We start from the raw sequence: 15,358 nt of genomic DNA, 5'->3' as shown, positions 1-15,358 counted from the left end.
GGAAGACAGACAACGATCCTACTAGGCCAGGTGTCACTCAGATCGCGCAAGTGCGAGGGTAGGGCGAAAGGGAAGAGTGCCGTGGGAAGGGAGAGGGGAAAGTGCAGTACATGGGATAGAAGAATAAATATGATAAATAAAAGCGGCCTGATGGTGGCAAGTGCAAGGTAAGAGCAGACATAAGTGCTGGAAGGGGGACTGTAGGGATACAGAACCAGTCCCCAAGTGCAGGGGGTTGCCAGGGAGGCAGGGCAGGTGTGCAAAAAGGTGGGACCTGGCTCCAAGATCAGAAAGGGTGGCCAGGTAACCAGTGCAGATTCGGCAGGGAATTTCAGCAGGGGAGAGAGACAGAGAAAGCAAAAGCAAAGAGGAAGGTTTTGAGGTGTTTCTGGAACCATAGATGGTTCTCCTCAAGTTTCAGGGAGGCCGGAAGGCTGTTCCAGTGGGAGGCCCCTGCTGAAGAGAGAGATCGACAACCAACTTGTTGCTTGGAGAAGCGGCTAACCCTGAGGGAGTTGTTGGCAGATGAGCGAAGAGCCCGAGAAGGAAGGTATTTAGGAAGAGAGAGTTGAAGGTAATGCGGCCCCAGAAGACCTTGTGGATAATGCAGAGTGTTTTGAACTTAATCCTTGCAGCCACTGGGAGCCAGTGCAGAGATTTCAGTCCTGGAGAGATACGATCCCTGGGCTTGAGGCCAAGGACAAGTCTCGCAGTCCTGTTTTGGATAAGTTGCAGAGGGTGGAGAGTAGAGGCAGGCAGATTTAGATAGAGGCTGTTGCAATAGTCCAGCCTAAAGAGAGCCAGGGCTCTGGAGACGGTGAGCTTCTGGGGAAAGGAGAGGAGAGGAAGAATACCTCTGAGGAGGTGCAGCTGGTAGTGTGACTTCTTAGAGACGTCGGAGATGTGAGTAGAGAAGGAGAGTGTGGAGTCGAAGATGACCCCGAGGTTTTTAGTCTTGCAGGTGGGAGCAGGAAGAGGGCCAAGAGAGGCCGGCCAGAGAGCTGAAGGGAAGGAGGGAGCGGGTGTGGCGATGAGTAGAATCTCGGTCTTTCTGGCAATAAGGCAGAGGTCATTGGCGGCACACCACTGCTGGATAGCAGACAGACAGTCAGAGATGAGGGAAGGAGAGGAGAAGGCCGAGGGTAGCCTGAAAATTAGCTGGGTATCATCCGCATAGCACTCATGTTGGGGTTAATGTGATGCAAGGGCTTCAAACTTGCATAATATGAAGCCTCCTGTCATGCCATAGAATGGCTAATCCCCCTCACTAACGTGAGAGGGAGTTTAGATTCTATTAAAGACAGGAGGTGAGTGTTATCCCACCCACCCACCCTCTTTTCTGTTTTATTCCACCCACCCACCCTGTTCTGTTTCATATTGTTTCAGCTTTGGGTCAGAGGTCCTAACTAGAAGAGTTTGTCGTAGTGTCTGGTTGCGGAGAGGTTGAGATCCCTCCAGTTCTCTGGATCTTTTTCTCAGCGCTTCGCAGTTGGATCGTTGCAGTGGACGTCTGGTGCAAGACAGCTGCAGAAAGAGGAGTTGGGATTAAAGGACATATTTCGAGGAAGGTCCCTGCCCATTGGTCACCTGCAGGACAGGACCTGTCCTCCATGTTGGATTGGGGAGCTCCCCTTACATTGACTGTGAACTGTATTTAGTTCTGTTATTTAAACTTTTTTTGTTTGTAAAAGTTTTTTCTTTGCTGCTGCGGATCAGAAGTAAAGATTGAAATGCATAATACTCGCCTCCTGTGTTTAATAGAATGTAAACCCCCTTTCACATTAGTGAGTTGTTATGAAAAAGGAGGGATTGTGGTGATGTGGGTCACGTGATGCCAGCGACCGAGTGATGCAACTCCGTCGCTGTGAATAAATGGGGTTTCCCGCGCATGCACACCAGAGTACAGGCGTAGCCTGGACCGAACACACATGTGGTTGTGACTCTGTGGGGGCTTGGGGTCTACCATCCTGCAAGGCCGTGAGGCCTCACAACAGGCACTATAACTCGCAATACAACTTGGAAACTAAAGCTGTAAGGAACATATTTTTATTTTCTGATTTGGATTTCTTCCTTTTGTATACTTGGCACAAATGATTCTCATCCTACTTTCTTACCACCAAAAAACAATGCCCGTGTGAAAATAAAACCTGCACTTACCAATGGAAACTGAGGGAAAAAACATGAGTTTAATATAAAAATAATCAATAAAAACAAAATGAAAATACCTCATTCTATTAATAAAGAAACCTAAAGGCTTGTCATGCCACTTAAAGGTGCTTTCGCCTTCGGTCACTGGACATTCTGTTTTGGCTACTACTATTAACATGACGGGCAACTAGTGTAGTGAAGAGAACTTCTTACAGACCGGAAGAATAAATATAGCCGCCAATGTTAGTAGTCCTCTTTTTGTTTCCTCCCACGTCATCACTCCTCTGCTCTGTTTGTCGCGCTGCTGTGCTGTGGAGGAAAACGGGAGATGGCGCTGCTGGGTCTGAGATGGGGATGGATCTGGTGCAGGGCTCGGGTTAACATGTCCTGGCCAGGCGGGGTCCCATCGCATGGGGGAAGTTTATGCAGAGCTACAGGTTTGTATTAAAGAGGTTCCATAAAATTCTCTACGCCCTGGTCATGTGTACTGGTTCCTCGCTACCCTCCTGTCATCGAGGTAGTTACTTTCTTCTTAGTGCGCGATGGCTAATTTACATAATGTATTCACTACACGCTTGAAGGTGTGTACTATTTTGTGTTTTGATTCTCTAGTGAGGATTAAGCCGGAAGTTAGGGTTGTTGGTGTATGAATTCCACTAGAGACAAACTTTATTTTTATTACAGTAATACTGTCCCTTTTGGAGGTGATACTTTTAATCTTTGTAGACTTTGATTTGTTAGGGAGGTGGCAAAGTGTCTAGAGTGGGTCATGTTAATAATGCATCTGTAAAACCACAAACATGGATCTATTCATAAACCTTTTTGTATATATATTTGTTTATTGGCTGAACACATTAAACCTTAAACAATTCTTTATAAAACTATTTAGAAATTATATATACCTCTTGAGTGACAATTCCTAGCACTTTAAAATAATTGTATGGCGTAACATTATTTCACGTTCATTTACAAGATAGTGTGTTTATTTTCCAGGCTCCTAATTTGATTTCACGCAAACCCAGGGATTTAACCAAACCGGCCCCTTATCTTTTAGTAAGACTTTTAGTTGTATTTCTTTGTGTATGCATGTTGATTATTAACAGTTAGCCATTCGCTGTCTTGTATATCCGGTGGCTTTACACTTTACACCTACAGGGCCCGGGCCCCTCGGGAAGAAAAACCTCAACACCGTTACGCAGCCCTGCGAAACACTTGATATCGACATGTGATACCATGGTTTGTTTGCCTCACTATGCTGCATTTCGTACAAAAAACCTGCAGTACACAACTTAATTTAAAGATCGCAACAAAAGTTGATTAAAATGGGAACACTGCTCACAAAGTATATGTAACGGCTTTTAGAAAATGCATTTTTAAAGGTCAAAGACGGATCACATAAGACCATGTGTGCTCTTTGTTTAATGAACACATTGTGAATTTTACGTATTGCTCCAAATTCTTTTGTGATAGGGCACCTTTTTATGCACCATTTGCTTTCTCTCATTTTGTATAGGTTATCTTACTGTCAAATCAAATGCAGTAGAAGCCAACTTGCTGTAATTACTCACTGCTGTCCCCCTTTTTTTCACCTGTAGGCAGGGTTTGTAACTGCTTGAAGATATTTTACTCCTGCTTCTAGCTCTGTAGAGCATTTCTAACTTGACACAAACGACTACCAGGAGCTGCTACCAAGAGCTACTTTTGTCTCCCGAGCCCAGCTGTTGCCATACAAACCCACCATTGTGACATTATTTTTCTATATTTGGGAATGTCTATAAAAAAGCACTAGAGACCTATAGAAGACATTTAAGGCATTGTGGATTTCTCATAAACATTACATGTGTGGCACGTGATGTACTAGCTCCTGGTTCTCTAGGGGTAGCTCGTTCCTCCTATGAGATTCCAAATACTGGAGCTAGTTTTAGCTCCTGCATTTCGACCCTTTCCTTGGTATACATTACTATTTACAATTGGTTTCTACTCGATCAAGGTGCCCATGGATGGGTGTCTGCGTTTCTATCCAGAAAGGACTAGGCTCTAGTGTCCAGTTGAACTTTTCACTAGCATGAACTACTCGCAAATAGCAAAGAACCACTTGGGATATTCCACATGCAGCCTTGATGGTCTCGTTTTCTTGCTTGAATGTTGGTAAACTTGCTGATTTTTCTACTTATTTACTTCCACAAGGTTTCTACTGCATGCAGTTGCTGACATGAGTTTGTGTACATCTCCTGAACTGCTATGGAGAATGTCTTATTGATGATTTGTCCATTCCTGTCCGTTCTCAATCTACCTGTGTCTACCTCTGCAGACTGCCATTCAAGCTCCAGCGTTCACCCTCCCCTTACTCCATCTGTGCAGTGCCAAAACCAAACACTTTTGTTTCCTTTTTGTGTAGCCCTGACTGAGTCTCGGAGAAAGAAGGTGATATGGCAAGGATCACACACATTTGGTATTGTGGAGAATCCAGCTCTCCAAGTTACAAATTATCCAACAATTTGACACAAATGGGGAATTCTAAATTAATCTGTGATATTCAGCAGAAATATTAAGCACCCCCTCCTCCCCCTATATTTCTTTTGCATTTGGTTGGAATGATTGGCATAACCTTTTTATTTTATTGTTGTTTGGCTGAACAAATTTTCCTACCATTCAACATTTAACATTTTTTTTTTTTGCAGCATATACAATTTCAATATAAACCTTTAGACATTAAAATTAACAGCGTGTGTCTTACATGCTTTATATCAAAACAAAAAAACATAATCAAATTACTAAGTTTTACAATGAAAACATAAAAAATGATAGTCATGAACTGATTAGGCCAACATCTTTACAACATTTTCACTTTCCTTTCACCATTCAGGAGAGGTCTTTTGTATTTCGCAATTGACCCTCATTACCTGTTTACTTCGTGCTATCCTTCAAATGCAACACATTCAAGTAATTAATTGTTGCATATCTTAATATATTTCTTATTTGAATGAAACGGAACATACCAAAACTTAACATGTGTTAGGTTTACATAGTCTTCAAAATGATGTTTGAAATACCTTCATCTCAATGGTAACACGCTCACACAATCGACCAACAAGTGTCTTAAAGTTTCTCTCTCTCTGGCTGACACAAAAAACCGACACAGCATTTTATCTTGAGACAACAACTTCGTTTGCATAATATGACTGCTGTTGGTCATAAATCCAATCTGAAGGGCTGAACAATGCTGTGAATTAGGCAACCTTAACAAGTAGGGTGCAGGATGTCCATATTTTTTCAATTCAAACAGATTATCTCCACATTTTTTATAACGTAAGCATTGGGTTCGCGTCAATCTCCAATCGTACTCCCACAGTTTATGCTTTGCTTTATCGGAATTTTGAAGTAATAACATGATTGAAATATCTGCATCGTGCAACAATTTCTGCACTCTGTAGAGCGATATTTTGACAAATTTGACATCCGATACTTTCATATGTGTTTGATATCTGGTTAAGTAAGCCCTTCTTGTGATCAGACATCATACATTTACGATAAAAAGCGCACCATTTCCATTTATATATACCATGCAATGAAATTGGGCCTAGTTCGTGCCTACCGTATGTTCCGGCATATAAGATGACTGGGCATATAAGACGACCCCCAACTTTTCCAGTTAAAATATAGACCGAGTTTCAGCACCTGCCTTATAAGACGACACCTGGCCTATAAGACGACCCCCAACTTTTCCAGTTAAAATATAGACCGAGTTTCAGCACCTGCCTTATAAGACGACACCTGGCCTATAAGACGACCCCTGACTTTTGTGAAGATTTTCCTGGGTTAAAAAGTCGTCTTATACGCCGCAACATACGGTAATCCATGGCAATGATTCTGACATTGATAATTGCAGCGCTTTCTACCAATAGGCACCCTCAATCTTAGACCAGTAGAGGAGGATTGGCATGATTTTCTGTTTGTAGTAAACTGTTAACAGGGATATAGAGAATTTGCAAAATTTGGTTTTAGTAATCCTAGATTGAGATATGGCTGTCAATTGTTTGATTTGTCTACTTTCTTCGTCTGGCGTATCTAATAGATGATTACTTATTGTCATGCCCAGATGCACATAACTTGAAACCACTCTTAAACTGCTGTTTTGTCAGGTCCATAGGTAATTGCGGCACTTCTGTTTTTGATTACCAAATTGCATAATCTGTGTTTTAGTCACATTGATGGAAATAAAGCATTTTTTTGTGCATAACTATCAAGAGCCTTTAACATTACTCTAACACCTTGCAGTGTTTTCGACAATAAGACCATGTCATCTGCATACAATAGCCAATTTATAGGAACTCCCTTAACTCTGGGGACATCTGTTGTTAGACCCATATCGGCAATGAAGAAATTAAACACATTTATTTTCTAACCTGGAAATGCAACTTGACATCTGTTTTTTTGGAGACCCTTCCATTCCCTTTGAGACTTCCCACTCATCAACGTTCTAGTTATCGTGTTTGACTTTTTTGTAAAAAGACGATGGCGCATAAGTGAAGCGGTTACCAAACATGCTAGGCAAAACAATCAGTGCTTGTGTTTAGGGAAGAAATGAGCGCAAGTAAGAATACATATTTTCAAAAGGATCTGCAGTAAAATACCTCCATTAAAACATTGGGAATGGAAACTTTTTTTCTACCACGTGAAATGTCCAATGTGAGGAAGGAACGTTGTGAATTCAAATTTTAGAAGTTCTCAGACCTAATGAAAGAATACTTCCAGATTTCAGTAGAGGTGACAAGTTGTTATGTGTATTTGTAAAAACTAACTCTGACCTTCGATGGCTGAACACAGCTGCTGGCACTCAAAGTTTCATTCAATTGAATTGTGCCCCTCTGTTGGAAGAAGTGGTGATGTCTCAAAAAATCATCAAATGGAGGGCAGGAGGTGAATTGGTAGAATGCAGAAACAATGTAAGGAGAACCTGTGTTATATATGCCCATTGAAAGAGGTGTTTTGCCATTCACTCACCACCTCAGTTCTACTCATGCACAGAGCACTGCATCACTTATTTCCCCCAAGAACCTATAGTCACTAGCTAGAGTGCACGTTTTAAGGCATGCTTTAGTCAAATGTTTAAGACGGCCCTTCAGCATGAAGCATGACAGCCCTGGAGAAGTACATATTGTGCTTGGGGCGCCCAAGAGTGAGATGGAGAGAACACTGGGTGGAGGCTTCAGGAAGATTGCTGGTGGAGGGGTAGGTTAAGAGCGATGGCAAGGTGTTTAGTAGGGTCAATGAAGAAAAGCAAGGTGTGCTTCATGAGTGACTGACTATACCTCCTGAGGAAGAACGTAACTAAAACCTTCGAAAGTAGATGGAATCAAAATATGTTTGTCAAATGTTCTAAAACTTGGAGAGAAATATAAAGGTCAGGATACACTGTCTGTTGGACTGGATGCAACCCTCTTCCCGCAACCCCCTTTTTGTATGTGCATATCTCTCACTAGAGAACACAGGCAGCACTAGTTGACAACCCCGAGATTGGGGGAGAACCTGAGTTCTTTACACTTTTTTTTTTTCCTTTCCTTCCGGCTGATGACTTGCTGACTGCATGTGCGGGATGCTTACTATGCAAGATCAGTGCCTCCGCCATTTGAATCATGGACAATAAAACCAGACGCATGTTAATATAAAAAGCAGTCGCAAGCCAGGCCCATCAAAGATGGAGCACAGTTCAAGGTGTGATTCCTGTTATTTTTCAGTTTGAAAACATAGTAAGGGTAATAAATAAAGATAGATGCCAGCCACATATACATAGTTCAAGTAAAAGTTCATAAAGCGTGTGAGGCTCTCTGACCATGGTATTCTTCCCCTTTTCTCAACTCAATGTGACCTTCATAGGCTTTCCTTAAGTCCTATCCCTTCTGTCAGCGGGCATAAAAAAATTGTTCAGAGTTTGAGTTCTTAGTGGATGAACAGGCAGACGTTCATTAAGAATGTTTTTTTAATCCCATCCTAACTCTGCAAACCCAACGAAGTCGCCCCAACCCCCATATCTTCAAATGGGCCCACGTAGGCCACCCCATGTGCAGTTCCTGTCTCCTACATAACAAAATAACCTATTGTGTTGTCCAAGAGTCTGTTCTCTTTTCCGTGGTTACCCAACATCACATGACGATTGGCTTGTGGGTGATGTTTTTTACGCCTTCCGGTCCTGTTTGAGGAGGAGGGGCGTAGATCCGCCCCCCCGATGTCATTTTCCAGACTAGCTAAAACCAGTTTAGTCTACAAAGTAGCTGACCGGTCGCCCTCACCCAGTTACCCGGAGTTAGAGCGAAAAGCGGTTGGCTCAGGAAGCATGCATGCTTTGTTCTGAATGTCCTTTGCGAGCATTGCATTTTGTCAGTAAGAGAGGGAGATCCCGTAACAGTCTGCTGTAATTTAAAGGAAGATAATACACACTAGGGCTTTTCCATAGGAGGTGGTGAAGGCATTAGAAAAGGAAAGCGGGACCCCCAAGTATCAAACGATTTCCATATCCCTTCCGGCGTTTGCATTACCTCCCCAAACCCAACCATCTCTTTGTAATGATGATGTGCCACTTCATTATAACCACTGAGGTGGTATCTGCCTACTCACACTACTTACCCCTATAAAGCACTACCTGTAAGTGGCATAGTGTCCTGCAAGAGGTTTAAGGCATCTGCTACTCCTGTTGACCCATCCCACACCTAGCGCCTATTGAGACCACTTGGCTAGCCACAATTAGTTAAAAATGTATTAGCAGAGTTTGCTAATTTAAAAATGTCTTGGTTAGCAAACAAACCGATTTGATTAGCAATGTTGTACTGATATTTTAATGACAATGGAATTTTTTTTATCGAAGAACAAAAATTATCAACAATACACCATTTTTGTGTACAGCAGAAGAAAGACATTAATGAGATGTATATCTGAAAAATGTAACCGTTATCTGTATGACCAAATGGATATGATTAAAAACTCTTTGAAAACATTTTTCAGTGCAAGGCTCTGTACATTTATATGCAGTAGGTGTTGCACAGGACAGTGTCCCATATATTGTGTACTTGACCCATCATTTGTTGTGTATAATTCAAAAACCAAAAAGGTTAAAGGAAAGTCATAGCCTGAGACCAAGCATGTAGTATGGTTTTGCGGCATGCTGGCTAAGTGACAACTTCAAGTGGACAATATGTCCTTTGCCTGTTATTGATATCAACTGCAATGTGAAGCACAGTCTCTTGAGACCCCCAACACATCCAAGATCTGAGCTTCAACTGTTATAACTCAAGCAACAACAAACTCTCCAAGATTCAGTGTTCCAATTAGAACATCATGTTGCATGCTCATTCTAGAATAAACATGGCAAAGCATGAAACAAGAGTCATTTTACAACAAATCCCACTCCCCTATTTTACAAAAAAAAAATATATTTCATGAATACACATATTTACAAATGTATCACTTTAAATGATCAAGAATTTTTGCAACTCTGGACATGTTCCAGATTTGCCCACTTTCCAACCACAGCATTTCTAAAAACCTGCACAACTTTTACAGGGTCCGAATACAGAGGCTCTCCTTTCTTCGAGAGCACAGCCTTTCTTATCCAAATCCAGTCTCCAACTTTAACCACCGTTCTCTTTTTAGGATTTCTCTCATTGACTCTTTCCACCCATTTTCCTTTACGTACATCCATTCTTTTTTTTTTTTACATCTTCCACAACTACATCCGTCTCTCTTCCCTTGCCCAGCCAAGCTGGAGCCACCAATGTAATAGCTTTCCGGCCCCTGATGAGTTCAAAGGGGCTCACACCTGTCTGAGAACCGGGTGCCATCCGCAACGCATACAACCTTTCCCTCACAGCTACTCTTATCTAAACCACATGCGTCCGCTCCACGGATAGCTTCCATAATACACCTATTGACCCTTTCGACCATACCATTTCCTTGTGGATAATAGAGGCGTCCTTTTGTGCCCAATCCCACATTTAACCAGATAATCTCTGAGCAACTTTCCAGTGAATTGGGGACCATTGTCTGCGATGATACTACTAGGTAGACCCTCCCTTTCAAATACATTTTCAAGAAATTCTATAATGCGTTGACATGTAACTTCTCTAATGATTTTGAACTCCATCCATCTTGAGAATGTGTCAACTAGGGCAAGAATGATCTTTCCTCTTCCCATCCCCATGTCAACCGGACCCAAAACATCCATTGCTAAATCTTGCCACACTCCCTCAGGTATACTTGTCTTTCCCATGGGCTGAGACACAGCCATCAAATTTTTTCCAGATCTAATACAATCTGTGCATGCACCAACCACTTTTTCAATTTCGCAGTCAATACCAGGCCACCACTAATCCGCTTTTATCACTTCTTTCGTTTTACATACCCCTATATGCCCTTGATGAGCAGTTTGTATCAGCTTTTCCCTCAGGCACCCAGGAACTACCAATTTGTCCCATCGGAACAATATCCTCCCTTTCACTGACAATTCAATTCTTACTTCCCATAATGACCTTTCCTCCCCAGAAAAGTAATCTTTTCTCCGGCCACTCATTTTCTACAAACATCACTATGCGTTTCCACATTTCATCTGATTCTAACGCCCGAATCCATTCTTGCTTTTGTATGATACCCTCTGCAGTTCCAAAAACCATTTCACTCTCACCACACACATTAATGCTGCCCTCTTTTGTCCCATCCTCCAGTTTCACCCTAGAGGCATGGTCTGCTTGCACGTTTTCTTTCCCTGCAACCACTTCTATATTGAACTTGTGGCATTGTAGTCTTGTGACCCAACCGGCAACTCTCCTTGATACCGTGTCAAGACCTTTTATTTTCAAAAATTGCCTTGAGGGGCTTATGATCTGTTCTTCAAGTAAAATCCTGACCCCACACAAAATTCTTAATTTTTCTCAATGCCCCAATAGCACGCCAAGGCTTCCTTTTCCAGCACAGAATAATCAAGTTCTGCCCCTCTCAACATTCGTGATGCATGCATTACAACCACCTCTGAGCCATCCACATCTGGTTGCAACATCACTACTCCTATACCAGTATCACTGGCATCAACTGACAGAATAGTTATTTTCCTTGTATCAAACATCGATAAGGGTTTGGCCATATCTATTTTCTTTTCATCTCTTCAAACTCTCTCTCACATTCCCTACTCCAAACGAATTCAACTCCTTTCCTTAACAATGCCCTTAAAAAGGTTATACAGTCAGCATAATTCTCAACAAACCTATGATAATTCAATAGTACCTAGAAATGACCTCAATTCAGCTTTATTGCTAGGAGATTTTGCCTTAATCCACCGGATTCCTTTTTGGTTTAAGCCCATGCTCTGATATTTCATGGCCTAGATATTCAACAACCTGTGTCATAAAAACACATTTTTCACTTCGCAAAGTTATACCTCTCTCCTTAAAAATATTGAGAACCTCATCCAGTCTCCCCTTCAATTGTTCCTCATCCTTACCACAGATGAGAACATCATCCTGAAAGCACCAGACACCTTTGACATCTTTTAACAACTTGTCCATAACCTTTTGGAATACTGAAGATGCCGATATTAAGCCAAAAGCCATGCGCCGAAATTGATATATTCCCTCATAAGTAATGAAAGCAGTCAATTTGCGAGATTCAGCGTCTAAATTAATTTGATGGTAGGCACTTGCCATATCAAGTTTGGCAAAACATTTTGCACTTCCAATTCTACTCAACAACTCACCCATGTTTGGAAGAGGGTGGCGATCTGCCACAACACACCGATTAAGTTCCCTTAGATCGATGCACACTCTCAAATCTCCACTACTTTTCTTCACAACTACCACAGGAGAAATCCATTCTACTGCCTTGGCTGGCTCAATAATGCCTTCTTTTTCTAATTTCATCAGTTCCTCACGTACAGCTTTTCGCATCGACAAAGGTAACGGCCTAAGTTTAGATGCAACTGGTTTGCTTCCCTCTTTTACAACAATCTTGTGAACCATTCCTTTTAAGCATCCTACATTACTCTTTGAATACTTCTGGATACTTAAATAACAACTCATGTCTTCCAGAATTATTTCTACATGATCCATGTATATTGGCCACATTAAGTACTTGTTCCTCACTATTAGGGTCTAACTTAATGCATAATCCTCTCTGCTCCTTCCAATCCAGCAATGTTTCTCCCCTTTTTGTGACATACATTTTTCCACGAGTCACTCTGCCCTTAAACTCGAACTTGGCATTACAACATCCCAAAATTTTTATCTTATCACCATTGTACCCACCCGCCATTTTATCAGAGGGTAGTAATTGCTCTATAGAACCGCCAACTACATTCTTGAACACCGCTCTGGACATTAACGTGATTTTTGAACATGAATCGGCCAACATCTTAACTAAGTGTCCATTCACTTTTATCCAAGCAGAGGGGTGTTCACATTCATCAGACCCTGAGCACTTTACCGTGTGAACAGTAACAATTTAATTCTCAGAAATATCACCTATCTCAGATGTTGCACCATCATATTCTTCAATGAGAAGAGTTCCTTTTCCACTACCAAACCGATAATTTTTGCAACAGCTCTCAAAATGACCCCATTTCTTACAAATGCTGCAATTCACGCGCCTTCCAGGACATATGGGAGACGTGGACAAATGTCGAGCACTACCACATCTGAAACACAGTCTGTCTTCCCTTTTTATGTGACCCTGGGGACTATCTTTCTGGACGTGTCTATTTACCTCTTCACTACCCCACCTTTGTTTTGGGTAGACTCATAATGTCTATCGGGTTTGAACTTTTGTTTTTTCTTTTTTCACGTAGGCAACCTCCTTATCATTCACCTTCAGAACCTCAACAGTTGACATTGACTTATTTTCCTTAACCCCCAATTTGGCTACGCACTGTAAGGTGTGCTCGATCCTTTTTGCAATGCCTATTACCTCCTCTAAATTAGGGTAATCTTTCAACCAAATTTCCTCGCGAATTTTATCATTTGCACAATGTAACATAAACTGGTCCCTTATATGTTCATCTAGACTACCACCAAATTTACAATTAAGAGACAAGTGTCTTAGAACCGTGATGTAATCTTCAACGGATTCTCCATTTTGGAACCTCATGCCAAAATGATATCTTTCCAAGACAGTACTCGTTTTAGCTTCAAAATGTTTGTCCAACTTTAACAAAGCCTCATCGAAATCATTAGATCCCTCTTCCAAATCCAGTTGAGAAATGTCTGGGAGAGTGTCATCTATTCTCTGACCTTCATATCCCAAAAAGTGCATCAGCATTGCCACCTTTCTCTCCATCGACATCCCATTACCACAGGTAGCTTTAACGTAATGTAAAAACCCCTTTTTTCAAGGCGCCCATTTAATCTTGGGCGGGCCTGGAGTAGGCGTAAACACTTGGGGACCCGGTACTCCAGAAAGTGCCATATTATAACTTCAATCCGCAGCACTCGGTATTATATATATGCGTCTGGTGACGCTCGTCCAGGACCAGAGCAGCCAACTCAGACAATCTCTCCCCTTTCACTGGGTAGATATCTGTTAGCCAAAACTGGGGTTATTCAAATCAGAACACTAGACTGCTGGAAATATCTCACCTGTTCCTGTTCTCAGCAGCAATCCCAGGCCACCTCCCCTGGAGGGCCCTAGGCGAGTTCAACACAAAACACGCTTCACCCTGCGAAACTAGACCTCTATTTCGAAAGCAGAGTTTCCACCACGGAATTTGCCTGACATCCGCACACGTGAACCACTTGTTTAGAACAGCAATCCAATGAAGGGCACATACGCTGTTCCTTCCACGACAACTGCCTGATTTCTGCATACGTGGTGGATCACGTGACAGGTGTACGCTTGGATGCGCACTGTGCTGATGCCTAGCCTGAAATGCCAAGCGGACTGTGGCAGAGAGGGACAGGGCTCCTACAGGGAGATGTACACGGAGGTGTTACAGCTCCAAGACTCCACGGCGGCATCGCCACAAGTCCCGATGAGACTTCAATTCATCTCTCACCTCTCTTCGCTTGTCGGGTCGACACAGCTTCTCTCGTCGGCGCCAATCTGCTCCTCTGCAGAACTGAGTGCGCGGCTGGCAGGACAACACTGGGACATGCAGGGTGCCAGTTCCTCTCCACATCTTAACACGCGGTGAGGGTCGTCACTTTCCGCCAGCTGGTGTTGGGGGAGGAGGGAGGTCTCGATCGGGATTAACGTTATAAAAAAACAGGACGGGTTTCACCGGAACATTCATCCCATCCTCGTCGCCATTCTTATAAAAGCAAACACGCCAATTGTGTTAACTAGGTGCTCTTAATAGGCAATGTGAAGCACAGTATCTTGAGACCCCCAACACATCCAAGATCTCAGGTTCAACTGTTATAACTCAAGCAACAACAAACTCTCCAAGATTCAGTGTTCCAATTAGAACATCATGTTGCATGCTCATTCTAGAATAAACATGGCAAAGCATGAAACAAGAGTCATTTATACAACAATATCCACAATAGGAATTTCAAGGACGTGAAGGAGCGTCAGGAGGTGAGTGAGTAGGCAGGGTCGAAGAGTGGCTCTCCAGTGGAGACTCGGCCAGGGGCCCCGCCTCCAGGGACAGAGTGAAGGCTAGGCAGAGGCTCAGTGAGCTGGCATGAAAGGCGGGTGCCTACTCGCAGATTCCGGATTGGACGGCTTTCTCCCACAGGTGCTAATACATAATGCATAAATAATAGAGCAAAGTGAGCTCTGGATTATACCTACAGTGTATGGTTTTGCAGTAGATCTGTAAATGTACAGACTCGATGGAAGTTTTGCTCACTACTTTGCAGAAACATTAGTTAGCTTTGTGTATTAATTATGTAAGAGGAAAGGAAGAGACTAAGCAGAGTGGACATTGTAATGGGCAGAGAACTGGGCAAACCTGGTGGAATATTGTAGTTTGTGGCCATCTTGCTTTCAGGGTAGCTGCTATAAAGCAACAGGGTGATAAGATAGAATGTCGGAGTTTAGATCGGTTCCTGGGCTGAGGACCAGTTGCGCGGATGTATCTACGGCTGATGTCGGAACTATGTTTACCATCAAAATCATTTGGTAGTGTGATCATGTGCATTTTCAAAAGTGTTCACTAGTGTGGATTATGCATCTACCCCATAAAAATATAGTGCACACTGAGCTGTGTAGGTACACTAACCTAAACTTCACT

The 15,358-nt window shown here is 42.5% G+C and overlaps 1 protein-coding gene across 2 annotated transcripts in view; it reads left to right on the top strand.

The window, feature by feature from the left end:
- The first annotated feature begins 2,406 nt into the window (after nucleotides 1–2,406).
- ABHD10 (abhydrolase domain containing 10, depalmitoylase) overlaps nucleotides 2,407–15,358 on the top strand; it is a 324,283-nt gene continuing 311,331 nt past the window's right edge. The window contains exon 1 of one of the 2 annotated variants that reach the window (XM_069637182.1): nucleotides 2,407–2,585. In XM_069637182.1, the coding sequence (XP_069493283.1) occupies nucleotides 2,477–2,585 (109 nt within the window). In that variant the 5' untranslated portion in view covers nucleotides 2,407–2,476. The remainder of the gene's footprint in view (nucleotides 2,586–15,358) is intronic. The other variant, XM_069637183.1, reaches the window with a different exon arrangement.

This window comes from Ambystoma mexicanum, chromosome 7p (genome assembly GCF_040938575.1).
Source record: "Ambystoma mexicanum isolate Mex_15411 chromosome 7p, UKY_AmexF1_1, whole genome shotgun sequence".
Lineage (NCBI taxonomy): Eukaryota > Metazoa > Chordata > Amphibia > Caudata > Ambystomatidae > Ambystoma > Ambystoma mexicanum.
This window is presented reverse-complemented; position numbering and strand designations above follow the sequence as displayed.